At 47.8% G+C, this 26665-nt stretch overlaps 1 protein-coding gene across 1 annotated transcript in view; it reads right to left on the minus strand.

The window, feature by feature from the left end:
- The window catches only part of BAALC (BAALC binder of MAP3K1 and KLF4), an 85980-nt gene extending 60584 nt beyond the window's left edge, over positions 1-25396 (minus strand). The window contains exon 1 of the mRNA XM_047088863.1: positions 25237-25396. Coding sequence (XP_046944819.1) covers positions 25237-25396 — 160 coding nt within the window. The remainder of the gene's footprint in view (positions 1-25236) is intronic.
- Positions 25397-26665: the final 1269 nt, after the last annotated feature.

Raw genomic sequence — 26665 nt, forward strand, 5'->3', positions numbered from 1 at the left:
ATCAAGCATGACACAAAGGCAGAAGTTTAAATTCAGGGTCCCTAAAAAACCTTGCGTGCAGATGACCTTTCCCCAAGACAGATCTGTGTCCTGTACCCATAATGTGTGGTCGTTTCAGGGAAATCAAACAACAGAGCCCCTACTTGGACGACAGCTGGGCCTAAAACATCTAGAAGGAGCTGCACTTGTATAGCCTAGAAGGGGGAAGTACACTGGAAAGAGCACAGGGAGACAGAGTCACAGCCATAACAAATGATGGCAAGCATGCACGGAGCACGTACTGGGAGCTGAGTCCTCGATGTACATTACACCATTCAATCTGCCCACAACACTCTAGGGGTGTGTTCTATTGTGAGACAACCACGTCATAAAGAAAGTGCTGTGTGTGGTGCCTGGGTGGCCCAGTCAGTTAAGCATCCGACTTCGGCTCAGGTCACGATCTCTGCGGTTCGTGGGTTTGAGCCCCACGCTGGGCACTGAGCTGACAGCTTGGAGCCTGGAGCCTGTTTCGGATTCGGTGTCTGCCTCTCTCTCTTTGCTCCTTCCCTCTCCTGCTCTGTCTCTGTCTCTCAAAAATAAATAAGCGTTAAAAAATTTATTAAAAAAATAAATAAATAAAGTGCTGTGTGGCCTCATCTGCAAGGGGTGGGTGGTACGACCTCACAGGGTTGCTGTAAGTATTCAATGAGTTTTGTTATGTGTTATAACAGTGTCTGGCCCAAAGTAAGTAAAATATGTAACTACTTATTATGTAAAAACAAGTAGATCCCCAATTTGCAGATCACAGGCAAGAAAATACATTCTAGTCCACATCCCGCTGACAAGCTGGGGTTGTCAGGAAGGCCCTAGGCTCCCAGGTCTTGACTCTCTCATAAAATTTCAGCATTTGTTTGGACCCATTTCAGCTATAAACTTTTGCTGCTAAACACAATTTCTTTGTAACTTTTCCTTCACTTTATTCCCCTTGTGCTCATGATTTCGGGTCTTAGGCGGAGAGAGTGTAGTTTAGAAAGGTCCAAGGAGGAGCGCCTGGGTGGCTCAGTCAGTTGAACGTCCGACTTCGGCTCAGGTCATGATCTCACCAGTGTGGGTTCGAGCCCTGCGTCTGGCTCTGTGCTGACAGCTCAGAGCCTGGAGCCTGCTTCGGATTCTGTGTCTCCCTCTCTCTCTGCTCCTCCCCTGCTTGTACTCTGTCTGTCTGTCTGTCTCTCTCTCTCAAAAATAAATAAACATCACAAAATTTATTTTAAAAAAGTACAAGGGCATTTTGGTTGTCCTGGTGACAAGGGAGCCATGCTGCCATTTGGTGGCAGGGTCAAGGGATCCTAAATGCCCAGCAATGCATGCAGCAGTCCCACCCCAAATGCCGACGGAAAAACACAACCAGCCACAGAATGTTGGTGGAAATCATGATATAACTCACAGAAAAGCAAAAGGAAGGTTTTCTGTCAAAGCAACGGAGCCACATGGCTACACAGCCACACGGCCACACGATAACATGGCCGCCCCGCCACGTGGCCATGTGAACTATAGCCAGACAGCTGTGTTTCTCTCCATTCGTGCAGCTGAACAGCCACATAACTATACAGCCGTGCAGCAAAGCAACGGTGTGGCCATCGGAGCATGTAGTTGTGTAGCTGTGCAACCACCCGGCTTTACGTCCACGGAGCCAGGCCTGAGATCTCACGGTTTCACAGCCAAGCAACAGCCCATCATCATCTTCAAATGCAAGATAGAAGAACAAAGTAGGTGTGTGCCTATCTTGTCAATCTCAGAAAACATTAATGGAGCTCTTATTTCATGCAAGGCTTCATAGGGGACAGATGATGGGCAAGATTTTTTGCTCCCAGGAAGCCCTCATTCCTATGGAAGGGTGGGCCTGTGCGCATGCACACAAGGCAGTGGAAATAACGATAAAAAGGACAAAAAAGATAGAATGGGGATATGAGGAAACAGATTAATTCTACCTGGGGAGAACCTATGGAGGTTTTACAGAAGGGGTGGTCTTTGGGTTGGACTTGTACAATGAGCAAGTGTGAGGCAAAATGTTCCCTCTGGAGAAACTCTAAGACTAACAACAGAACAGAAAGGAAAGGGCAGGCCTAGGAAACGTTAAGGACTCAAGAGCATGGAACTGGTAGGGACAGAAGGCTCAGGCCAGATGGCCAAGGGCCTAGAATGCCATGCTGAAAATTTCATCATGTGTTCAGGAAGAAACAGGGGTCATAAAACATTTTTGGGCAGGACAGTGGCAGGATCACATCTGTGGTCAGGCAGGAGTGTGAGGAATAACCAGCGAGAGGAAAGGTCAGAACTAAATAAGAGGTTTCGAGTTCCAGCAAGGGCACCTAATCCTAGCTCTGCTTTCCACCACCACTGGAATGAAGCCCAAACTCCTGCCCATCATCCATGGGCCCCACATATTCCATCCCTTACATAGATCCTCTCCTACCACACACTCCCTCTCAGTTCCCTCCAATCACTTTGGCTTCATTCTGTGCCTCAATCACATCAAACTCATTGCAGCCTCAGGGCCTTTGCACTGTTGGTGGCTCTTCCTGAAGCACTGTGGCTCCTAATGGTCACAAGGCCACCCCTGCTTTTCACTCACAGTTTAGCCCAAATACCACTTCTCATAGAGGCCTTCCCTAACCACTCAATCTGCTAATTCCTCCACCCTTTTTACTCTCTATTTAATTATCTTGGTTTGTGTCCATAGGACTTACCAAAATCTAAAATTACCTAGCTTATTTACTTCTCTGCCCATCGCCATTACCCCCAACCTGAACGTAAGCTCCAAGAGCAGAGTCTTGGCTGTCTTCTTTACTGCTACAGTATTTAATTTTTTTTATGTTTATTTATTTTATTTTATTTTTTATTTTTTTAATTTTTTTTTTTCAACGTTTATTTATTTTTGGGACAGAGAGAGACAGAGCATGAACGGGGGAGGGGCAGAGAGAGAGGGAGACACAGAATCGGAAACAGGCTCCAGGCTCTGAGCCATCAGCCCAGAGCCCGACACGGGGCTCAAACTCACGGACCGCGAGATCGTGACCTGGCTGAAGTCGGACGCTTAACCGACTGCGCCACCCAGGCGCCCCTGTTTATTTATTTTAGAGAGAGAGACAGAGTAAGAGAAGCAGAGAGGCAGAGAGAGGGAGACACAGAATCTGAAGCAGGCTCCAGGCGCTGGGATGTCAGCATGGAGCCTGACGTGGGGTTCAAACTCATGAACCATGAGATCGTGACCTGAGCCGAAGTCAGATGCTTAACCAACTGAGCCACCCAGGCACCCCGTACTGCGACAATATTTAAAACAGTGTCCACCCTACACTGCAATGCTGAACAATATTTGAAGAAAGAAAGGAACGGAAGGAGATTCTCTATCTGAGGAATGCATAAAATTAAACTGAGCTTAGGGTTTGGGGAGAGAAAGCAGGAGTGATGAGAGAGGAGGGGATGCCTGCCTAGCCATCAAGATGTTCCACACCCAGAAATGTCAACAGGAGACAACAGAAGGTGAGTATTACTGAGGGCTTGAACTAGGGTAGTATTCCTGGGGCCAGAAAGATGGAAATGATTCACCACAAGAAGACACATTTCAGAGACAGTCTATGGGATTTGATGCCACGTCAGATGTGAGAGAGAGAGAGAGAGAGGGAGAGAGAGTTGGGGGTGAACGTGAAATAACTCTGAAGTCTTGTGCCTGGCCAGGTGGAGGAGGCCCATGGTGAACTGAGAGGAGAATACACAGTAGCAGGGGCAGATGTGTGGCAGAAGAGGTCAATCAGGCCTGGGGCAAGTTGAAGTTGATGTCCCTGGCTGACTGTAGCCAGATGTCTTATGAGCAGCTGGAAATGAGGATCTGAAGTCAGGAGAGAGAATCATGGAGCCACCACCAGGGGAAAACTGAAGTCAGAGGAGTGGATGAGACCATGCTGACTGAAGGTGTGAAGAGTCATGACCCCGTGTGAGGTGACGGGGAACCAGAAAGGAGGGGGCCAAGAAAGGAGGAGGAGGCAGAGAAGACATAATCAGAGGCAGAAGAGAAAGTCACCAGTGGTGGCAGGTGGTAAAACCGAGGGGAAAAGCCAATTTCCAAGCTGAGGGGGAGGGTGTGGGCAGAGGAGATGAGCCAGATCAACGGTGCTGAAAGCTGCCGAGAGCTCGCAGGGAGAACCGACTGCATTTGTAAGACAGTTCCTTGCGGTATGAGCTTCAGCAGATTTGCAGGCACAGAAATCTGTAATGCAGTCTCCTGCGTGTGCAGACATCCACCTGGACCCATCTGCATGGCCCCTGGGAGACTTGGGGAAAGGGGATCTGATGCAAACATGCTGACACTTGTGAGCCGTGCTGTGCCTTTGTTTCTGACCCAGGAATCTTGTGTCTCACTTGCTTCCAAGAAACTGTCACAGGCTAACCGGTCATGTAAAATCTCAGACCCTTTACAGTTCTTAAAACTGCCAGGGGCGCCTGGGTGGCGCAGCCGGTTAAGCGTCTGACTTCAGCCAGGTCACGATCTCGCGGTCCGTGAGTTCGAGCCCCGCGTCAGGCTCTGGGCTGATGGCTCGGAGCCTGGAGCCTGTTTCCGATTCTGTGTCTCCCTCTCTCTCTGCCCCTCCCCCATTCATGCTCTGTCTCTCTCTGTCCCAAAAAAAAAAAAAAAAAAAAAAAAGTGGAAAAAAAAAAACTGCCATGCTTTTTCGAGAACCTTGCCATCCTTTCATCTACTTCCCTCCTTTTTAATCTAGGCAGGCTTGTGAATCACTCATAATCAAAAGAATGAAGAAGTGATACTGTGCAATTCCAAAGCTAGGTCATAAGAGGCAATGCAGCTTCTGCTGTTTAGCTGGGACTGTGCTGGAGCTCAGAGCAGTTATGTAAACAGTGCAGCTGCCCTGAGGCCACCATGCTGTGAGGAAGCCCAAACCAGCCCATGCAGAAAGACCATATGGAGAAACTCTGGGACTGTACTAGGAGAGAGAGATGCCCAGTCAGTCCCCAGTTGCTCCATCTGATGGCAAAAACCCAACAGTTTTATTTACCAAATAACATTAGGGACTTTTTTGCTTTTCAAAATATCTCGGTCATCTTCATTTAAAGTTTTTTTAAGTTTATTTATTTTTGAGAGAGGGAGAGAGTGAGCAGGGAGGGGCAGAGAGAGAGGGAGACATAATCTGAAGCAGGCTCCAGGCGCTGTGCTGTCAGCACAGAGCTCGACGTGGGGCTTGAACTCACAAACTGCGAAATCATGACCTGAACCGAAGTTGGATGCTCAACTGACTGAGCCACCAGGCACCCCTCAGTCATCTTCAAAGAACGAAGATTTGCAACTACTAAATATGATCAAAAGAACAGGCCTAGAGTTACGAACAGATTGTATACAGGAGGAAAAAGGCAACATGGCCATAATCAGGTAAAAAGCAACCTCATTCATACAGATACACAGCAAAACTGAGCTACATCTTACCTATTAAAGCGACAGAGCCCCCTAAGCTTGACAATATACTGTGTTGGCAAGGGTGTGGAAAAGCTGGGACTCTCATACACTGATGGTAAAAATGCAAAATGTACAAGGCCTGAGGAGGGAAATTTGGCAATATCGAGCAAAATTCCACTTGCATTCAGTCTTTGCCCTAGCCATCCCACTTTTAAGAATCCACCCAGGGGCGCCTGGGTGGCGCAGTCGGTTAAGCGTCCAACTTCAGCCAGGTCACGATCTCGCGGTCCGTGGGTTCGAGCCCCGCGTCGGGCTCTGGGCTGATGGCTCAGAGCCTGGAGCCTGTTTCCGATTCTGTGTCTCCCTCTCTCTCTGCCCCTCCCCCGTTCATGCTCTGTCTCTCTCTGTCCCAAAAATAAATAAAAAACGTTGAAAAAAAAAATTAAAAAAAAAAAAAAAAAAAGAATCCACCCAAAGAGGACACTAGCAAAAATGAAAACACACATGGATAGGACTATTTGTATAGCAAAAGCCTAGAAACAATCCCAATGGCCATCAATAGGAGACTGGTTTAATAAACTGTGGCATGTCCACACAATTGAACACCACCCAATTGTAGTTATAAAAAAGAATGAGGAATTTATCTATACACTGCTTTGAAGTGATCTCTGGAATATGTTAAAAGGCCAAGGTACAGAACGAAGGGTACCGTATGCTACCCCCCACCCTTAAAAGGGAGAGTATGTGAATATATGTGTGTATATACTTTTTTTTTTTAAATGAGAAGATAAGCCAAAAAACTAATAAAATGAGTATCTACAGGAAGACAAAGGGAACAGAGTAAAGGGGGCAGAGATGAAAGTTAGCTTAGGCTTCTTAATTGTAACTTGTTTTGTAGATTTGTTATTGGAACCATGTAAATTCTCTACCTAAATATAACATAAAATTTAACTGAAATGAAAAAAAGCAACTCTACTGCAAAAGCAAAATAAAACAAATAAACATACCCTATACAGCGAGGTGATGGCTTAACCACACAGAAGAAATTATTTCAAGTGACTTTAAAATATAGCAATCTAACTGTACATCCCGTTGGGATATATTTTAAGGACAAAAAAACTCCCACAAAAATATTACAATATTTTCAGTAACCACATTGTTAGATGCATTATAAGACAAAGTAAATAAGGACTTATAATGTTGTTAGAAACCAAAATTTTCAGCATCTAAATAAAAATTAAGGGACAATACTACAATTAAAAATTTTGAATTAATAATATAAATATAAATATACTGTCTGTCACTCTCTCTCTTTTTTTTTTTTTTAGAGAGAGAGAGAGAGAGAGCATGTGGGCACAGAGGTGGGTGGCTGAGGGGCAGAGGGAGAGGGAGAGAATCCCAAGCAAGCTCCACGCCCAGCACAGTCAGTGCCCAGCATGGGGCTTAATCTCATGACCCTGAGATGAAGACCTGAGCCTAAATCGACAATTGTACACCTAGCCAACTGAGCTACCCACGTGCCTCTGTACGGTCTCTTTAAAAAAGAAAGCAACTCCTAGCTCCGGGGTGCCTGGGTGGCTCAGGTTAAGCATCCAACTCCTTGATCTCAAGGTCATGAGTTCAAGACCCACACTGGGCTCTGTGCTGGGCGTGAAACTACTAAAACAAACAAACAAACAAACAAACAAACAAAAACCACCTCCTAATTATGGCTACAAAAAAAGTTTATAAACAAACAACCCGGTAGCAATAAGCATCCCAGGTACCCAGGCTGGAGTCTCTAAATATCCTATTTTAATGAAAGAAACCAGGGCTTCAGAAAAATGGCTAATCGTAAGGCTAGCATAGGCAAACTACAAGCTAAGCCTAGGAAAAGGAGTCATGCTACAGAGCAGGGACCATTAAAGACTAGTGCAGAAGTCAGGAACCAAACTGAGGGGCTCCCACTAGTCAAAGATAGGACAATTTGAGCACACACACAAAATAATAACATATATTATGAAGTAAAACTCATCACGTATGCTAAAACCCATAAATCCATAATGATATTTTTTATTTTTTTTTTAATTTTTTTTTCAACATTTATTTATTTTTGGGACAGAGAGAGACAGAGCATGAACGGGGGAGGGGCAGAGAGAGAGGGAGACACAGAATCGGAAACAGACTCCAGGCTCTGAGCCATCAGCCCAGAGCCTGACGCGGGGCTCGAACTCACGGACCGCGAGATCGTGACCTGGCTGAAGTCGGACGCTTAACCGACTGTGCCACCCAGGCGCCCCTATTTTTTAAAATGCTCGTTGATTACCTTTGAAGAAACTAGGGAACACCCTGAAAACAAATCATTGAAGGGAAAGAAACAGGCACTTACACCACCTTTTCAGGGAAACCGAATGGGCAATAAGGAAAAGTTCTCCTTTATTCCAAGGATTCCAGCTAATAAATGTTGAAGAAATGTTCAAATATTACCGTTTTTGTGATTCCTAGTAAAATAACAGATGTAGGGAATGATTATCAGCAACAGGAAGCTGATGAGATACTTTATAATAGATGGATCAGGTTGGCACAGCTAGTCTTGACTTCACAGCAATGAGAGTTTACCAGATGCTGTGCCGTTCCTGATGCGTTACAGCGGGAAGAGTACACCATCACTTAGGAGGCATTCTTGTCCCCCCAAAACTGGCCCTGAACCCCATCAAGCCTGCAGTCCTTTTTTTCTTTTTTTAATTTTTTTTTTTAACGTTTATTCATTTTTTGAAAGAGAGCATGAGCAGGGGAGGGGCAGAGAGAGAGGGAGACACAGAATCCGAAGCAGGCTCCAGGCTCCGAACTGACAGCACAGAGCCGGACGCGGGGCTCAAACTCACGGACCGTGAGATCATGACCTGAGCCGAAGTCGGACGCCCAACTGACTGAGCCACCCAGGCGCCCCAAGCCTGCAGTTCTAATTACTATTTTACAGGGAATATGGGGATACATTTTAACACCATAGGCGTGCAATCAGCAAAATCCAAAAAAAAAAAAAAAAAGGGGGGGGAACTCTACGGAACAAAAAAATAGGTTTCCTCAACAAATAAAAACTGAAAGGGGGAAGGAGGAAATGGGAAACCTATAAATTGATGGAAATTTAAGAAAAAGATGAGTGAAATAGAATGGGTGGGCATTTTTTGTACCCTGATTCAAACAAACCAGTTGTAGGAAAAAAAACATTTACAAGACCATTGGCAAAATTTGAATATGAATGAATTTTGGTTAAATTAGAGAATTAAGGAATTTTCATTAATTTTTAGGTGTAATAATGGTATTGTGGTTATAAGGTCGAAGCCTATAAAATTGCCGATATTCCACCATTTCGACTTAAAGAAATGACCATTTCCTATGGTCCAAACTTACATATCTTTTTTAAAAGAGTCCTTATATTTTGGAGATCCATATGAAAGTATTTATGAATGAAGTGACATGACTTCTGGAATCTGCTTCACACTAATCCAGCTGGTGAAGGGGCATGGAAGTACAGAGGATACAAGATCTGCTATGCACCAAGAATTGTTGAAGCTGGGTAATGGGTACATGGGAGCTCGTTATACCATTCTCTCAAGTATATGTATGTTTGAAATATGTGTGTGCCATGTTAAGGTCTTAAACTTTTGTATATGTTTGAATATTGTTTAAAAAATGCCTGAGGTGGGGCGCCTGGGTGGCTCAGTCGGTTGAGTGTCCGACTTCGGCTCAGGTCATGATCTCTCAGTCTGTGAGTTCGAGCCCCACATCGGGCTCTGTGCTGACAGCTCGGAGCCTACAGCCTGCTTCGGATTCTGTGTCTCCCTCTCTCTCTCTGCTCCTCCCCCACTCATGCTCTGTCTCTCTCTCTGTCAAAAATAAATAAGCATTAAAAAAATTAAAAAAAAAATGCCTGAGGCTACAACGAAAGGATTCCAGAATTGTTCTGAGCAATTGCAAGCCTCTGGTGTCACTGGGGACACCAATGACTGGGGAGAACAATGCTCAGTTGAAGATATAATTGCAGGCGTGTGTGTCTGTGTGTGTCTGTGTGTTATGTATGTGTGTGTGTGTGCGCGTGAGACGGCACGTATCTTTAAATCGCCTTCTTATTTAAATTTTTATTACATTTCCCACTGATTTTTTGCTTGTGGCTGTGGGATTCAGGGGTTCCAACCATAGTCGGTGTTTGAATTTTGAATTCCTGTGCAAAAGAAAAAAATAAAACTAACCGGGTTGGACACGCTCTCCCTGGGTCTCTTTGTTAGCATTTTTGGCAGCTTCTATTTAAATGATCCTTTTTCTCTAAGTTCACTGGATGTTTTCTGCAGCCTTATGTAATGTCTAAAAGCCCGTGTCTCTACAAGGGAGCACCTGATTCAGAAAAACAACCCATTCATCAGCTGCCCAGACTCACAACCAACCAGACGTGTGGCGACTTTTTAAACACTCCCAGCTCCTGCGTCACAGCCTGTGAGGGAAAAGGAGAGCTACAGGAAGGTAAAGCTCAGAGAGACCCCAGGGAGATGATTATTCCTCACACCTCCTGGAAGCAGCACTACTCTCTTAGAAGAATTGCCAGCTGGGAAAGGCATCCCTGGAGGTGGCATCTCACGACACTGAACCAACAGTGACCTGTGCTGAAGGGATGGAAGAGTCCCAGTTCCTGGAAGCCCCAGGCAGGGGCAACTCCCCAGAGAACGGGCACCTTACTCCCCCAGGATACGGTCTGCTTCCCAGACCCCACTCAAGAGCATGATTTGCATAATAAAATATCTAGTATCTTAATGATCTAATGTTACCGGAGACAATTTAACAACCTTCAAAAACTGCCTTCAAGGTAAGAGGAGCCTGCGTGGCTCAGTGAGGTAAGTGTCCAACTCTTGGTTTCGGCTCAGGTCATGATCTCACGATTTGTGAGTGCGAGCCCCGCTTCGGGCTCTGTGCGGGCAGACAGCACAGAGCCTGCTTGGGATTCTCTCTCTCCTCTCTCTCTCTGCCCCTCCCCCCACTCACGCCCTTTCTCTCAAAAATAAAATACTTAAAACATTGCCTTCAAGGTAAGAAGTCCACTTAGTCCCATTTATCTGCTCATTCCACCGACAGTGTTTAAGGGCTCAGTATGTGCTAAGCTAGTTAGAGGTGCATTTGAGGGCTGGAACTAGTTACTGCAAGCCCAGTCCTTTTCTCTCTTCCACGCTGCCTTGAGGGTTAAAGACACTGGCTCTTGAAGCTGGCTGAGCCTCGGAATCACCTAGGACAGGAATGGGCATTGCCACAGAGCCACGGTCATTCATTTCTGTGTTGCCCGTGGCCGCTTTGGTGCTAAAACCAGCAAAGCCGAATAGCTGCAACAAAGATCACGTGGCCCACAAAGCCTAAAGTGTTTACCACTCGGCCCTTTACAGCTAAGGTTTGCCAACCTGTGATCTAGGACGCGCTTCTCTGAGAGGTCCATGAGCCAGCAAGCATCACTTGGGCCCCTGTTAGAAATGCAGAGTCTTAGGCCCCACGTTGACCAAGGGAATTTCACTCTGCCCTGAGAACTTGTTAAACCGGCTGGCTTTCAGCACAAGTCTCAGGGTGGGGTGTTTTGTTTATGTTCCCCAAGTAAATGTGATGTGTAGCCACCAGGGAAGCCAACTGAGAAATAAGGAGTGTGGTCCCTCCCAGGATCTCCCTGCAGGACTGACACCAGATCCTCACGCGGCCGGCCGGGAGAGGCGACCACTGAAGGCTCACAGCTGAGTGCCTCTGGAGGAACTGCCCTCTGTGGAAGGAAGTGGCCCCACCCAAGGTCGCTTCCCCTTGCTGGGGGCAGACTGCAGCTGATACTTGGCTGGTATAGGGTGACAGCGCCTCTCCTTACAATATCTCCAGAGCCCCCAGCAATTCAAGTTCGCCCTTGGCCCAGTCTCGCCTCCCTCACCCCTCACAGGTGTTCCTCCCTAAAGCTCTTCCCAGTAAAAGTCCATCTCAGTCTACTTCCCGACAGTCTGTAAGAGTACGCGGTATGACATCAGACAGGGGTCATAGCCATAAATAAGAAGATGCAAAACACAATAAGTGCACTGCGTGTGCACTAGAAGGGAACACGACTGAGGCAGGCACACAGGGGCTGTGGGGCTTTCAGGGGTGGTGGGGGGGGGGTGGGCAACAGGATAAGGTGCTGCAGGCAAAAGGCAGCCCTGAGTCGTGATAAGTGTAGAGGACCTGCAAACAGCTGGTGGAAGACTAGGCTGGAGAGAAAGCCTTAAATGCCAGGCTAAGACATTTGCAGTCTCATTTGGCAAAGAAAAATCATCAAAGGCTCTGAGCAGGAGAATAACCCCATAATGATCCCAGTTATGCTTCGGGAATATTCACCCGGCAATGATGTGAAAGATACAGGAGTGGCAGTGACTGGGGCTCGGGGGACAGGTCAGAAGGCTGTTGCAAATGTCCAGCTGAAAGGCAATGAGGACCAGAGCTAGTGATCAGTTAGGGGGTTGGCCCAGAGGAAGAGCGCGGGGCTCAGAATGAGACAGAGCTGGGTTCCAAACCTCACTCGGCCACTTACAGTCTTCAAGCCCTTGGGAAAGTCCCCTCGCCAATCTGACTTCTCCCATCTGTAAAATAGGGGTAAGAGAATTGGGTAATAAATATGCAGTGCCTGGCATATGCTGGGCATGCACTTAATGGGAGCCATGCTCATGAGGCAGTGGCTGTGTTCATTTGTGTTTGCACACACATCAATTATCACCACAGCCAAGCAAATCTGAGCCTGGCTGCTCCGAAGACTGTCCCTGAAAAGCAATCCTTGCATGTAGTCATTTAATGAGGCATTGGTTTCGTGCTTCAACTTGAATCGCCCCCCTTATGAAGGGTGTGCGGGCAATTGCCGCTTTCACTGTAGCCTGTGCCCTGTTGTTATGACGACCAATTTCCCAAACAGCCCTGCTGTTTTCTTCAAATCCTTTCAGTTTCCTCATGCCCTAAAGTCCACAAGCTCTGGAGACAATAGTGGGGTGGGTTTTCTAGATTTCTGCAGGATTTACCGTCAAGTCTTTGTATTAGCCAACCGGCCGTCTGTTGCTTCTCTAACAGAAGCCCCCAGCCTGAGCATCAGTGTGACCCTGCACAGAGAGCCTCCACAAATGGTCCCGCTGATTGGAAATTGGTGCCACAGAACATCAGCTGGCACATCAGTTTCTGGCTGGCATTAACTTTGCTGGAAAATGAAGCAGAAAACAAAGGAAAGCCCAATGCACATCTCAGGTACACCACACAGAGTTTGATGTTAAAAGACTATTCTGGAAGCTTTAAGTTCTTGTATTAGCTCTAGAATTAGTTCATTATTAGCACATGTGATTTTCTCAGCAAGTATCAACCTTTGTGAACTCACCTGGCACATGGTAAAACATGCTAAAAACACCATTTAGTTGTAGTAGCAGTATGGCAAAATCTTAATACCAGTATTATGCTGCTTTGGTTTCTAGCTGACCTCTCCCTCCTCACTTCCCTTTACCCCTTTCCCCTTCCTTTCTTTCCTCCTCCCCTTTCTCCTTCTAATCTTCTCTCCTCTCTCACATAGCCTTAGGATGAAAGGCATAGTTGCCCTGCAGGCAGCCTACCCAACATCCATTCCCCCCCTTTTTTTCTTTGCCAAAAGGAACATGATATATCTTTAGGGTGTACGTGCCCAACTGAAAGTCCCGATCTCCTAGAGTGTCTTACAGCCAGGGACAGCCAGGTAATAACACAGTTCCGGCCAATGAGACTCAAGCAAAACTTACTGGGTTCTGGGAAAGCTGTCATTTTTCAGATAAAAAGAAGTAGACTCAGGTAGAGCATGCCTTTCTGGTTTTCCCCCTTCTTCCTATCTAAAGTAAGATGCTACAACCCCTGGCAACTTTGAGAAAGAAATCCACACACACCACAGATGGCAAAGCAGTAAACTTACAGAGCCCAGGTCCTTGATGGCATTCCTGAGCAGTGCAGCTGCCCACGACTTCTGTGGAGGGCAAAAAAATAAATCCTCTCCTTGCTAAACTGGATTCTATTTGCGCCACCACATGCAATTCCTTACTGACACAAAAGATGAGGAGGGCTCCCTTCAACAAATATTTATTAAGTGCCCACTCTGTGCTGGGCAGGGTGCTAAGTACTTGGGCTACAGCAGTGAATGTGATCTGCAGTCCCTTTACCTCCTGGAGTGACAGAGTAAAGAAGAAACAGACAGTAAAAGAACAAGACAATGGCAGGCTTGGTGATCAAAAGAAACAAATAATCAGATGTAACTGAGGAAGGCTGGTGTCTCTGAGGAGGTGACATCTGAACTGAGAGCTGAAGGGTGACGTGGAGTCAACCGGGGAAAGAGGGGGTGGGGGGGGCATGTTCCAGCAAGCGCCCCAGGAAAGCGGTGAGGGTGTTCAAAGAACAAAGAGGAAGCCAGCATGGCTGGAACACGGTGAGACACAGAGAGAGAGAGAGAGAGAGAGAGAGAGAGAGAGAGAGAGAGAGAGAGCGAGCAGGGTAGGCAAAGCTGGAGAAGCTGTTTGGGACGGGGGCATGGAAGCTGAGGAAAGGAGTGGGGTTTTATTCTACATATGACAGATTGGGAAGCTACCAGAGCGATCACTCACAAGTGAGTGACAAGACCTGATACATGTTTTTGGAAGATTTTTCTCCCTCTAACGTGAATAATGACTTGCCAAGGGCGAGAACAGAAGCAGGCTATTGCTGAGGTGCAAGTAAAACAGGATAGTGGCCTGGACTCAGGGACGGCCGATGGACCACACAGTAGACCTTCACCCTGCAGAACAGGATGGCCTGTGATGTCCTCACCTACAGTGACAAGGAACAACCTCGTCAGTGCACTTTAGAATCCAAACAGGCAGAGATGAGGACAGGGGGCTAAAGATGGTTTTAAAATACTGAGGTGCCCGGAAGGACATACAGCAGGTGATTCGAGGGAAAGACGGGAGAATTTGTAGCAAGTCTTTGATTTTTTTTTTCTTTTAGTGTTCAGAGGGAAAGAACAGGATTGTGTCAGGAGCTATCACACGGGGACTGTCACAGCATGTTAATAAGGAATTAACAGAATTGCAAACAAGTGGTAAGAACACTGAGGCTCTAGAGAATGAATGGCCCTTGGGTGCGATCACCAGTACCCACGACTTGCTCCAGCGATGCCAGGCATCTCAGAAACAGGCATGTAAGGAGCACAGGGGAAGAGCAAACCCCAGGTTTGAAACTGGCATGGCGAGCCCAGGGCAATACTGAAGAGGTGGGAGAACCTGGGTACGAGAATGGCAGCACTGAAAGACTTCACACTTCACGTTTGTGAACACATTCATTCAACAATGATTCCCACCCTAACGTGGAAACTGCAATCTGGACAAGCTAAGAAACTTGCTCAAGGTCACAAAGCTGGTAAATATCTGCTGTCAAAGTCGAATTCCTTAACCAGTGAACTATAACCTTCAAGCAAAATAAGAAGGAAGATGATGATAGAGAAGAGAGCCCAGAAAGGTCAGGACTGGAGGTCATGATGGGTGTCAGAAGTGGGCTCACTGAAGAGGAGGAAGCATGTGCAATGGTCAATGGACAGCAGATCAGGCTGGGTAGTCCCGTGGGTGAGAATGGATCACAGGCTGGAGCAGTGGCATAGAGGAGAAGGCCAACAGGCTCTGGGTTGGACTTTGGGGCTGAAGGGCATCTGGCTACGAGCTACCCACTCCATCTTGCCCAACTGCCCACTGAAATGCCTATGAAGACAGAAAAAGACCAAGACTTACAATCACCCAAAACTAAGACTAATAGACAACCTAATCCCAGAATCTTAGAGAAATTGGTACTATTTGTAAACAAGGTGGAGCTAAATTAAAAAAAAAAAAAAATCTAAGGGGGGCGCATGGGTGGCTCAGTTGGTTAAGCATCTGACTCATGATCTCGCGGTTCATGAGTTCAAGCTCCACATCGAGCTCTGTGTTGATAGCTCAGAGCCTGGAGCCTGCTTCCGATTCTGTGTCTCCCTCTCTCTCTGCTCCCCCCCCCCATGTGTGCTCTGTCTCTCTCACTCTCAAAAGCAAATCATAAAACATTAAAAATAAATAAATAAAACTCTGCCCGAGCCAATTGTGGGGGATGGCAGAGGGATGTAGGAAAATGGCAAACAATGGAGTCACAGTATGCATTTGCCTCGTATGTAATTTACCTGAATTCAACTGTATTTGCTTAGTATTAAAAGAAAAAAAGGGAGAAAAATCCCCTCACTTACCCATGGCCTTCCCCACCCTCACCTCTTCCTCCATTCAAACTAGACTTTGGCTGCCACTACCTCCAAATATTTTCCTGAACACAAAGAAAAACAAAACAACTTTTTTTTCTTGGCCTCTGAGCTTTCAAGAAATTTGAGGAATTGTTCCTATACCCCAAAACTTTAAACATGGTCCGCACAGAAGATCAAAGATGCCCTGCATAACCCAGATACAGGACCTGAGGGTGAAACCCAGATCCTGACGGAGGCGCTATTTCCTTGTGTGCTTCTCTGTACTTCCTAAAGTTTCTTAAGGAATATCCATTGCATTTGAAAGCTGAAAACATGTATATTATTCTGCCCAAAGACTGTTCATCTTTAAGGAGCCCATCAGATGACTGATGCTTTTCTGAGCCCTCTCTGCAGCCCTGCTCAGGGAGCTCAGCCCAGGGAGGGGGCAATGGAACCCTCCTCAAGGTCTTGTGTCCTCAGCCTTGTAAATGCTGGCAGGAGGCCGGCACTCCAAGAAGGTTTTCGAAACAGCTCAAGGCAGAGGGGGTGGAGGAGGACACTAAATCCATGCTGAGCAGCTATGGCATAACAGACGCAGCCCTGGATTTAAAAACAGGACCCCTGGGGGCGCCTGGGTGGCGCAGTCGGTGAAGCGTCCGACTTCAGCCAGGTCACGATCTCGCGGTCCGTGAGTTCGAGCCCCGCGTCAGGCTCTGGGCTGATGGCTCAGAGCCTGGAGCCTGTTTCCGATTCTGTGTCTCCCTCTCTCTCTGCCCCTCCCCCGTTCATGCTCTGTCTCTCTCTGTCCCAAAAACAAATAAAAACGTTGAAAAAACAAAAAAACAGGACCCCTGAATTCCGATGTGGGCTTTCCTACTTCCCGGTGGGTGACCTTGCTCAACCTCACTGAACCCCCAGGTTCCTCATCTGGTAAATGGGGATGACAATGGTTTAGGAGGTTATTTTAGAGAGTTATGTAAATTAACGTCCCAAAGAAAAATTCTCACGTGTTAGATGCTCAGGAATTATTTGAATTTAAATGACCAGGTAATTGACCCAATCGACCAATCGCCGAAGGGAGAGTGAGGTAGTGACAACAGAAACCCTCTCTCTCCTTATTTCCAAGTGTTCACAATGGTAGAGCTCATCAATACATTTATGTTAGTTTTCTAGGGCTGCTGTAAGAAAGTACCACAAACTAGTGGCTTAAGCCGCAGGAATTTATTGTCTCACGAGTCTGAGACTAGAAATCTGAGATCAGGAAGCTTCCTTCTCCTTCTGGGAGGGAGAATCTGTTCCGTGCCTCTCTCCTAGCTCCTGGTGGCTTGCTGGCAATTTTGGGTGTTCCTTGGTTTATAGAAGCATCACCCTAACCTCTGCCTTTATCTTCACATGGTATTCTCCCTGTGTGTCAGTGTGTCCAAATTTCCCTTTGTATAAGGACATCAATCACATTGGATTAGGGCCCATATTAACGACCTCATTTTTAATTTTTTTTTAATGTTTATTTACTTTTGAAGGAGAGGGAGACAGAGCGTGAACAGGGGAGGAGCAGAAAGAAAGGGAGACACAGAATCCAAAGTGGGCTCCAAGCTCTGAGCTGCCAGCACAGAGCCCAACGCGAGGCTCGAACTCACAAACCATGAGATCATGACCTGAGCCAAAGTTGGATGCTTAACCAACTGAGCCACCCAGGCTCCCCTAATGACCTCACTTTAACCTCTGTAAAGACCTTATCTCCATATAAGGTCACATTTGATATACCGGGGGTTCAGACTTCAGCATAGAAATTTGGGGGACAGATAGTTGAGCCCATAACAGAGAGATGGAGGTGGTTGGAGGGCAAAGAGGGAGGAGAGCATGTAAGGAGGTGAATGTTGGTGGCAGCTAAGCTGGAAGGCACTAGATCATAATGTAGGCTGGGGATACACCCATCTAGTCTCCTCTCCAGACGGAAGCCAAGGAGGTGTTCGGACCAGCCAGAGAATCTCCGTAGGAGTCCCTGCAGGGATAGGATTTTGCAGTAGAAGTCAGTGGTCTTCTGAGAGTGGTAGAAGCTGATATAGAAAGGCTCCTGGGATGCAAGTCCAGGTACCGTCAGCCACGAACAGGCTCAGACATCCAACAGCACTAAAGGACAGAAAGGCCTTATCAGCAGGAAGGTGTTGCAAGTACATAGATCCCAAGGCAAAGGCAGGACCACTAGTGGTCTAAGCCTGAGGAGTCGACTGCTGAGTTACAGGATAAGCCAGGAAAAGACTCCTTGCCAGATGACAGGGGACTATCTTCCTCCAAGTGGGGCCCGCGTCTAGAACCTTAAATTCATCTCGGGTTAGAGTCAGAATTGACTGTCTAGTATCTAACACAGACACAGTTCAGTAACTGATTTCTAAGACAAAATCATCTAAGATCAGACTCAGGAAAGAGGATGGAAGACAAAACTTCATTTGCTTAGCTGGATCATTCATCCAACTATTCATTTTATTCACTGTTAGAGCCAGGCATGCAACCACCAATCACGCAGTGCCCAACCTGGCAGAGCTCACAGGCTGACTGGAGCGACAGAGGCATGAGTAAGCTCCAGCAATGCAGTGTGGCTGGTGCCATCACGGGGCTGGACAAGGTCCCTGGAGAGCCTGTGGCAGGATGTATATAACTCTGCCCAAGAGACAGGGCACGTGAGACTTCCTAAACTTTATGAACCGCCTGCGTTTGCTCCCACCTGTTTTCGTAGCGATTGTTGCAAAACAACCCTTGTAACAAAGAGGCTGGTGTTTGGCAAAGGGGGCAGAAAAGGGTGGGCATGTTTTCCTACTATACAACTCATCAGGTAGATGAGAACCCAAGAAGGATGAGCGGATGGAACTTCTGAGGAATGAAAACATCATCTGTGGGTACTACCGGAAGAAAGAAATGAACACATAGTCATTTTAGGAGATTTAGTCATTAAAGAGAGATCACTTGAGGCCCTACTGTAGCCAGGCACGGTGTTAGGCACAGGGATCCAGGGGTCAGCAAAAAGACCCCTTACCTAACTAGTAAAGCTCGTCATGCTTGAGGGGGCAGACATTTATCAATAAATTATTCAAAAATATAACCACAACTGGGGCGTCTAAATGGCTCAGTCGATAAGTATCCGACTTCAACTCAGGTCATGATCTCGTGGTTCCTGGGTTCGAGCCCCGCACTGGGGCTCTGTGCTGACAGCTCAGACCCTGGAACCTGCTTCGGATTCTGTGTCTCCCTCTCTCTCTCTGTCCCTCCCCTGCCTGCACTCTGTCTCTTTCTCTTAAAAATAAATGAACATTAAAAAAAAATTTTTTTAATTAATAATATACCACAAGCGTAACAGGTAGACAGAGGGAGCTGGGGGGCAAGGAGGAGCCGTAGCCATCAGAAAGCCCCAGATGGGCTCTCCGCTGGTACTGCTCTGGACAGAGGAAGCAGGGTAAGCTCCCTTCACCTCCTTGGTGGTGAAGGCCTGCAGGGACAGTCCTGCCTCGTCTGCCACGCACACTCCCTTAGGGCTCTGTCCACACACTGTATACCCCCCACCACACACCCAGATCGAACTACTCAGCCCCCTGTACTCCTCCAGCATCTTTCCCCCATGCTATTCCAGTATGGACCATGCTGCCCTGAAGGTGTGACCTCTGCGTCTGTCTCCACTATATTATTTCTTATGGTTCAAGGCACAAATCTTACTCAACTTTGTGCCTAATGTATATTGAACGAATGAGAGAGCAAATAAATGTCTTTTATCTTTCGTCTGTCAACACAGGGAAACAAAGACCTAAGATACTGTCTTCTTTTTAAAATTTATTTGAGAGAGGGGTGCCTGGGTGGCTCGGTCGGTTGGCAGTCTGACTTCGGCTCAGGTTATGATCTCACAGTTGGTGAGTTTGAGCCCCACGTCAGGCTCTGTGCTGACAACTCAGAGCCTGGAGCCTGCTTTGGATTCTGTGTCTCCCTCTCTCTCTCTGTCCCTTTCCCACTTGTGTTCTGTCTCTCTCACTCTCAAAAATAAATAATAAAACATTAAAAAATTAAAAAAAAATTTTATTTGAGAGACAGAGAGAGAGAGAGAGAGAAAAGCGAGCAGGGGGCAGAGGGGGAGCGTGCACAAGCGGGGTGGGGGAGGGGCAGAGGGAGAAAGAAACAGAATCTTAAGAAGACTCCACTGTCAGAACAGAGCCCCATGTAGGCCTTGATCCCACAACCCTAAGATCATGACCTAAGCCGAAATCAAGAGTCACTCAACTGACTGAGCCACCCTGTGCCCCTAGAATATTGTCTTAATGGCACTATCGAGATGAATCAAGGTCACCACATTTAAGCACTAAACTGAAACTAACGAGATATACTTTAATAGGAATAAATTTAAAAATCCCAACTTTGGGTTCCTGAAATCAATAGTATGAATGCAGGATTTATGGGAGAAATAAACCATTCATTCAGCAAGCATTTACTGAGTGCCACCTATGTTCCAGTCGCTGTTCCAGGTGTTGGTGCTGGATATACAGCACAGACATCTCTGATGCCACAGGACTTAAATTTAACTAGAAAGAAAGCCCTAAGGGTTTTAACTCATCACACGTTTAATGTGAGTCATCAAGGTAATAGGCAACAACAGCCGCAGGAAAACAAATCCTAACCTGATTTTACCTGCATCAGGAGAGGTTCAGTGTCCACATGTTGCCCCACGCTGCTCAGCTAACACCACAAGCTTGGAGCTAACAACGGGTCTATCAGGAGGGACTTTGACAAGCCAGACAACGTCTTTGGAGGTATGTGGTCAGGTCCCCACAAGTCTGAGAAATGACTGACAGATATGCATGTGTTTGGGGGCCGCAGAATCAGTGGCCACAGGAGACGCAACAGGTTTCTTCAAATATTGCAAGTTGCCTGTACAAGACTTGGTTACAAGGGCCTGGAGCTCACCAGGTAGAACTTACAAGGCAGCAGGAAGAGTTTCTTGCAAGGGGAACTGCTCCACAAAAGTATGGGGAGGCCTCCTTGCCCAGGGAAGACATACCCCATCCTCAAGGACGCTGCAGAAGAAAACCGTGCTGAGACCAGACTAGAATATCCAGAGATCACACTAGACTTTGAGTCCCATCAACTGGAAAAGCAACGAGTCTGCAGTGAATCTCCCATTAATCAAGAAAGCGGTATTTAGGGGCGCCTGGGTGGCGCAGTCGGTGAAGCGTCCGACTTCAGCCAGGTCACGATCTCGCGGTCCGTGAGTTCGAGCCCCGCGTCAGGCTCTGGGCTGATGGCTCGGAGCCTGGAGCCTGTTTCCGATTCTGTGTCTCCCTCTCTCTCTGCCCCTCCCCCGTTCATGCTCTGTCTCTCTCTGTCCCAAAAATAAATAAATAAACGTTGAAAAAAAAAAAGAAAGCGGTATTTAGGAGCACGGGCTGTGGGATTCAGCAGAGCTGGATCCCAGTACTGGACCGGGAAAGGTCATTCACACCCTCTATGCCACATGCCTTTGCTAGTAAAAGAAACAGGGTCACAGTTCCTACCTCTTCTCGGCCGTTAGGATTAAGTGAAATGATTTACATTAAGTGCTGCTGAGTACAGCACCTGGCCCTTGGTGAGTCATCAATATACATTAGCTGATGGTAGCATTAAGTGCTCTTCACTTTATTTTACGTATATCAATTTACTTGGGTAAACCGTTTTGCTGTGAGTCTCTAATTTTGTAATCCTCCATTTACTTGCATTTACTAAAGTAATTATTATAGTATTATAGTAATTTCAAACTGGAAAGTAGAAGGGCTTTTGAGACATTTGAAATGTTTTACTCCCTAGAGAAACCAGGAAAATACCTAACAGTACAAAAAGGGGCAATTAAGGGACTTATGATCAGATGGAGGTAAATCTAGGACGTTACGTATGGAATGGCGGAGCAAGCTGGGGCAAGGCAACCTCAGAGACTCCCTTTCTGAGAGACCCTCTCAGACAACAGAAGTAAAAATCAATCCAGCAAACTGATTTTATGAAGACTAAATCATGTCAGATAAATTTAATTTCCTCCTGTGACAGACAGACAGGCTTCTGCGACACAGGGAAGCAATGGGTATCAGATACTGTGGTTTTGGCTAAGTCTTCGATTCCAGGCTACTTAATAGCAGAATCTAAAAACCTAATTGAATTTGCTGGCTGTTGGAGATGATCTCCAAAAATAGGAACCAGAGGCTCCGGATCCACTTTTTGAGTAATGAGGAGGCAAGAAACTTTCCTTTGCAGGACTGGCAGAAAAACACCCCCCCCCCTTCCTGCAGTAAAATGCAGAATCGATCCAACAAATATTTATTGAACACTATCATGTGATATGGCCTCAGTCTGGATTAGACTAAGAGAAACTGAAGTGAGATGTACAAGCAGACATGCTTAAATGGGACTTTTCAGTAGACATGGGTGTAGAGTTGGGGGGGGAGGGGTGCTACGGAAGAAATGGAATCTTTGAACTGGGCTGGGTGTTTCCATGGAATAGGGTGCTGTTTTAAAGAGCAGCTGTGGGATGACAAAGACACTTTGAAGAATCTAGGTTAAATGGATCCAAGTGGGCAAACTTCAGTAGCAAGGGCTGAAAGAAGAGAGAAGGAGGAGGGAGGGAATCTAGAAAGAGCTGATAGGAATGCAGGGTACCTTTAGACAAAGTGCCTATTCATTCAGAAAACCTGCGTGATATCCCAACCTGAGGTCACACATGCGCTCCACGGTGTGCTAGTACGAAGGTATAAAGATGAATTAATCCACTCCCCACCCGCATGGCTCCTGAGGTTGGGGTGGCCAGAAGAAAGGTGGCTTCAACTTGACGCTAAAGGAGAGTGACCAGGGGCACAGAAACAAAAGACTCTTGAGGACTAAGGGATGAATAATTGCTGTGAAGTGGTTGAGAGAATGTCCAAACTGGGGCAATTTAATTGAATCCTATCTGCCATGAATAGGTAGCCAGCCTCCAGAGACCCTTTTCAGCTCCGGAATGCTAGTAATGAAGACATTTTTCTGATTTTACAATCTGGACTGTCTTAAATCCAGTCTTTCCTTTTGTCCCCCATCAGACAAAGATTGATGCAAACAGGAAACCCTCTGGCTTCCTATCTGGCACCCTCTGGCTTCCTATCACAATACAGTCACCGTGGGGCATTAAGGTGCCCTCCAGAAGCCTAGGACTGAATTCACGGGTGGAACACCGGCAGGGGGTGGGTGAGGCAGGGGGAGCAGAGAGGATGAAAAGAATAAAGGGTCCTGGCTAATCTCCCAGGGTGGCTGAAACTTAGGAGATTTGTAGCTTCCTTGGATGACCCACTCTGACTACAGATGCCCAGTTTCCAGTCTGAAAAATTCACAGGAAACAAGCCACTTTTCTAAAGGCCCTAGGGAATGCCAATGCACTGCAAAGGAAGCCTTGATTTCATCTTGATCTTCAGAAACGTCCCTTTCCCCTGAGGCTGATGGAAATTTCTAGTGAATCGAAGTGATCCTTCCCATTTAAGAGTCTTGCCAATTTTAGGGTCCTGTCCTGGAATGATGAAGGTCTTCAGGACCACCATCGGGCAAGGCTGTCTGACATTCGGCAAGGCATCATAAATAAACTTGTTTGTCCTAGGTCCCACCTGTTGCAGGGACCTGATCTCATGAGGCACAATGGGATATGAGTCAGGATGGCAGACTAATAAAGGAATAAGCACTGGAAATGAATATTTAGCCATCCCATAATAACCATCTCATACCCATATGCATGCACACACATGCACCACATACTCCCAGTCACCAAGGCAACCATTCCCTGAAACTGTACTTTGTTCTTTTTCACACTAGATCTTTGAAAACCATTCTTCCTTGGAGTGCAACTCTGGCCTTTGACTCTTTTGAGAAGTACCACTCCTCCTTGGGAAATGCTATTAAATCCAACATTTACCAGGTCCCTCTGAAAGTTTATGTCTTATCCTCATTCTGACCCTGAATTTAGCCAACACATCATTTGGAAACTTGCTGAAAGCACCAGCAACACAAAGTAACCATTATGATTGCTACAATGAGTCAGAAACATTAGAGACAAATACTGCCCTTAAGTCTTGTACCCACAGTTCTTACCTTTTAAAGAAGGGAATCACTGGGGTGCCTGGGTGGCTCAGTTGGTTAAGTGTCTGACTTCAACTCAGGTCATGATCTCATAGTTCATGAGTTCAAGCCCCCCCCACCCCCCTCCCCCTCCCCATCGGGCTCTCTGCTCTTGGATCCTGCTTCAGATCCTCTGTCCTCTCCCCTCTCTCTCTGCCCTTCCCCCCACCTCTCTCAAAAATAAATAAACATTAAAAAGTAAAATAAAAAAAAAAAAGGGAATCACGAAGTTCATGTGAAAAATGAGACAGTTCTGGTCCTAAAAGATGGAGAGACTGATTCTTAAGATTAAAGTGGCAGCTCTTATCTAGGAAGCAGGAGTTTAGTATTATTGAATTTTTAAGAGCATTTCACATTTTTTCCTCCTTACAATAGATATTATGCTTCAAATTAACCTCATTTTCTTAGAGTTCATTATTCAAAAATGCCAACAACCTAAAGGAGTCAATAAATAGTTAAAACATTTTTATGCCACTAACGATCTGGCTTTTGACAACATTCATTTAATAAATAGTGAGGTTTTCTTCCTTTTACACCAACACATTGATGACTAAAGGTTCGGTCTCTGGCAAGAGTCAATGTTCATCTCTACTCTACAGTTATTAGTGTCTGCTTTAAAAAAAAAAAAAATCTGATCAGCGACTGGACCAGAAACTTCTTTGCAGATCCTTCTATTAGATTTCTGCCGGAGGGGAAATGGTAAGCGTATTTAATTTATAGTTCTAATCCACATAAAGCACCGAGGCACCTTGGGGTAGGGAGGGAAGCCCTCGCTCTGGAACAGCTGCTTGAGAAGTCAGCTTAAGTGCATAACTAGTGATGGGGCGAGGGGAGAGGGGGGGAGGTTCTGGGATTCTGGTTTTCGAAGCCCTGCGGGAGCGAAGGGGAAGCGACGAGGAAGACTCCACCCAGGCAATCTGGGTCAGGCGCCTCGTCTATAAATTACGGCAGAGAGGGGCAGGCGGCCCGCGGTGGCAGACGCGGCCCGAGAGGGTCCACGGGGAGCGGGGCTGGGGAGCGCGCCGCGCGCGGGTGGGCTGACGCGCAGGTGTGCGTGCCGGGTGGGTGTCCTCCCAGCCCCACGCTTTGGTCCCCGCACTGAGTGTGCGCGGGCGGAGGCAGAGCGCGGGGTTCCCCGTGGCCCCGGGGACTGGGCTCAGCCTCTCCAAGGGGCTCGCGCTGCCCCCCTCCCCCCTCTCCCTGGGCCTGGGTCCGTGGGTCTGTCAGCACGCAGGTCCTGTCGGTCTGTCCTCCTCACCACCACCTCCCAGCCCCCCACCTGCCGCACAGAAATCTCTGGCTGGCTGCCCGCCCGTCCCCCCCCTCCCCCGGCGCCCCGCATCCCTCCCGCTTCCCTGTCGGCCCCGGCCTCCCGGCGCCTGGGGCCGGCGCGCTCCGGCTCGCTCACCCGCGTGCAGGCCGCCCGCCTCGGGGCCGCTGTCGGTGGCGGCGGCGCTGGGCGGCGCGTCCGAGTCGGTGTAGGTGAGCCAGGTGGACTCGGTCTCCCGGGTCCAGCTCTCGTAGTAGCGCGGCTCGATGGCATCGGCCCGGCTCCCGCCACAGCCCATCCTCCCGCGGGGCGGGCGCGCCCGGCGGCCGCTCGGCTCGCGGCTCCGGCGGTGGCTCAGCCCCGGCGGCGCAGCCCGGGCCGGCGAGGAGGCGGCGGCGGCGGCGACATCGCGTCCCCGGGCTCGCCCGCGCCCGCCCGCGCCGCAGCCAGGCGCCCGGCCCCCGCGGCGCCCGCCGCCCCCCGCGCCGCGCCCTCTCCCCGTGCGCCCCTCCTCTCGGTCTCCAAGGCCCTCCCCTCCCCCGCTCCCCTCCCCTCGCCCTGGTCCTCCACTCCCTCCCTCGGAGGGCCGGGGCCGGCCGGGGTCTCAGGAGCCACGGCCAGAGTAATGGAAGAGGGCGGGGGTCTCAGGAGGGCTTCGGCCCGGCCGGCTGGCGTTATAGCTCTCAGGGTCCTGCGCATCCATCTATGCACACACTCCTCTGTTCATCCATTCACCTATTCATGCATTTATCCGTTCACCCTGCTTTCCCTCCCACCCTCCCTCCTTTCTTTCCCTCTTTTCCTCCCTCCCTTCCTTCCTCCCTCCCTCCCTTCCTTCCATCCATCCATCCATCCATCCATCCATCCTGGGGAGAACTGAAGCACTTGGAAGGGATCCCAAGCGGTCTGTCCGCTTGTTTCAAAAGCAGCAGAGCTGAGGGCAACCCGCTCCCCCCACCCCCAAAATGGGGAGAAAGTACTGCAACTAAAAATTAGTGGCTAAGGAACAGTCAGAGGCCTTGCCTGGTTGTTACCTTGTTTGGGGAGTAGCGAGTGGGGCCTATGATTTCTGAGAGAGTTGGGCTAGGCTTATCACTAACACCTTCCCAGTTCTGCGACTTTGAACTTTGTTTTCAAGAAAGCAAAAGAGGGCCAGGAACCTCAGAGCATGAGGGAAACCCTCTCTGGATGGGGCTGGGAGGCATGCCTGGCTTCCCTCCAAGCCCACCTGCAGCCCTGCCATTCCTTTGTCCATCGCCCAGCTGTCAGCCCTTCCTTCATTTCCCATTGTACTCTCGACTCCTTGTTGCAAACTAGAGCTCAGACTTGGGTGGGCCAATGAATTTACCTGTCCCCAAAAAGTCAGAACACCTGGTAAAAGACGGAAACTGCCCTTAAAGGAGAGGGCTAGGATAGGGGAAGAACTGGAAGAATAAACCCTCAGTGACCCAGCTCTGCCAGAATAGAACATGATGTTGAATGAGTATTGTATTCATTAATTCAACATATATTTATTAAATACCTATCATGGCAAAACACTGCTGGTACATATAATAAATCGTGTCTA

The sequence above is a fragment of the Lynx rufus genome, unplaced genomic scaffold (assembly GCF_022079265.1).
Source record: "Lynx rufus isolate CCGP_SWC_20201006 ecotype Redwood Valley unplaced genomic scaffold, mLynRuf1.p SCAF_26, whole genome shotgun sequence".
Taxonomy (NCBI): Eukaryota; Metazoa; Chordata; class Mammalia; order Carnivora; family Felidae; genus Lynx; species Lynx rufus.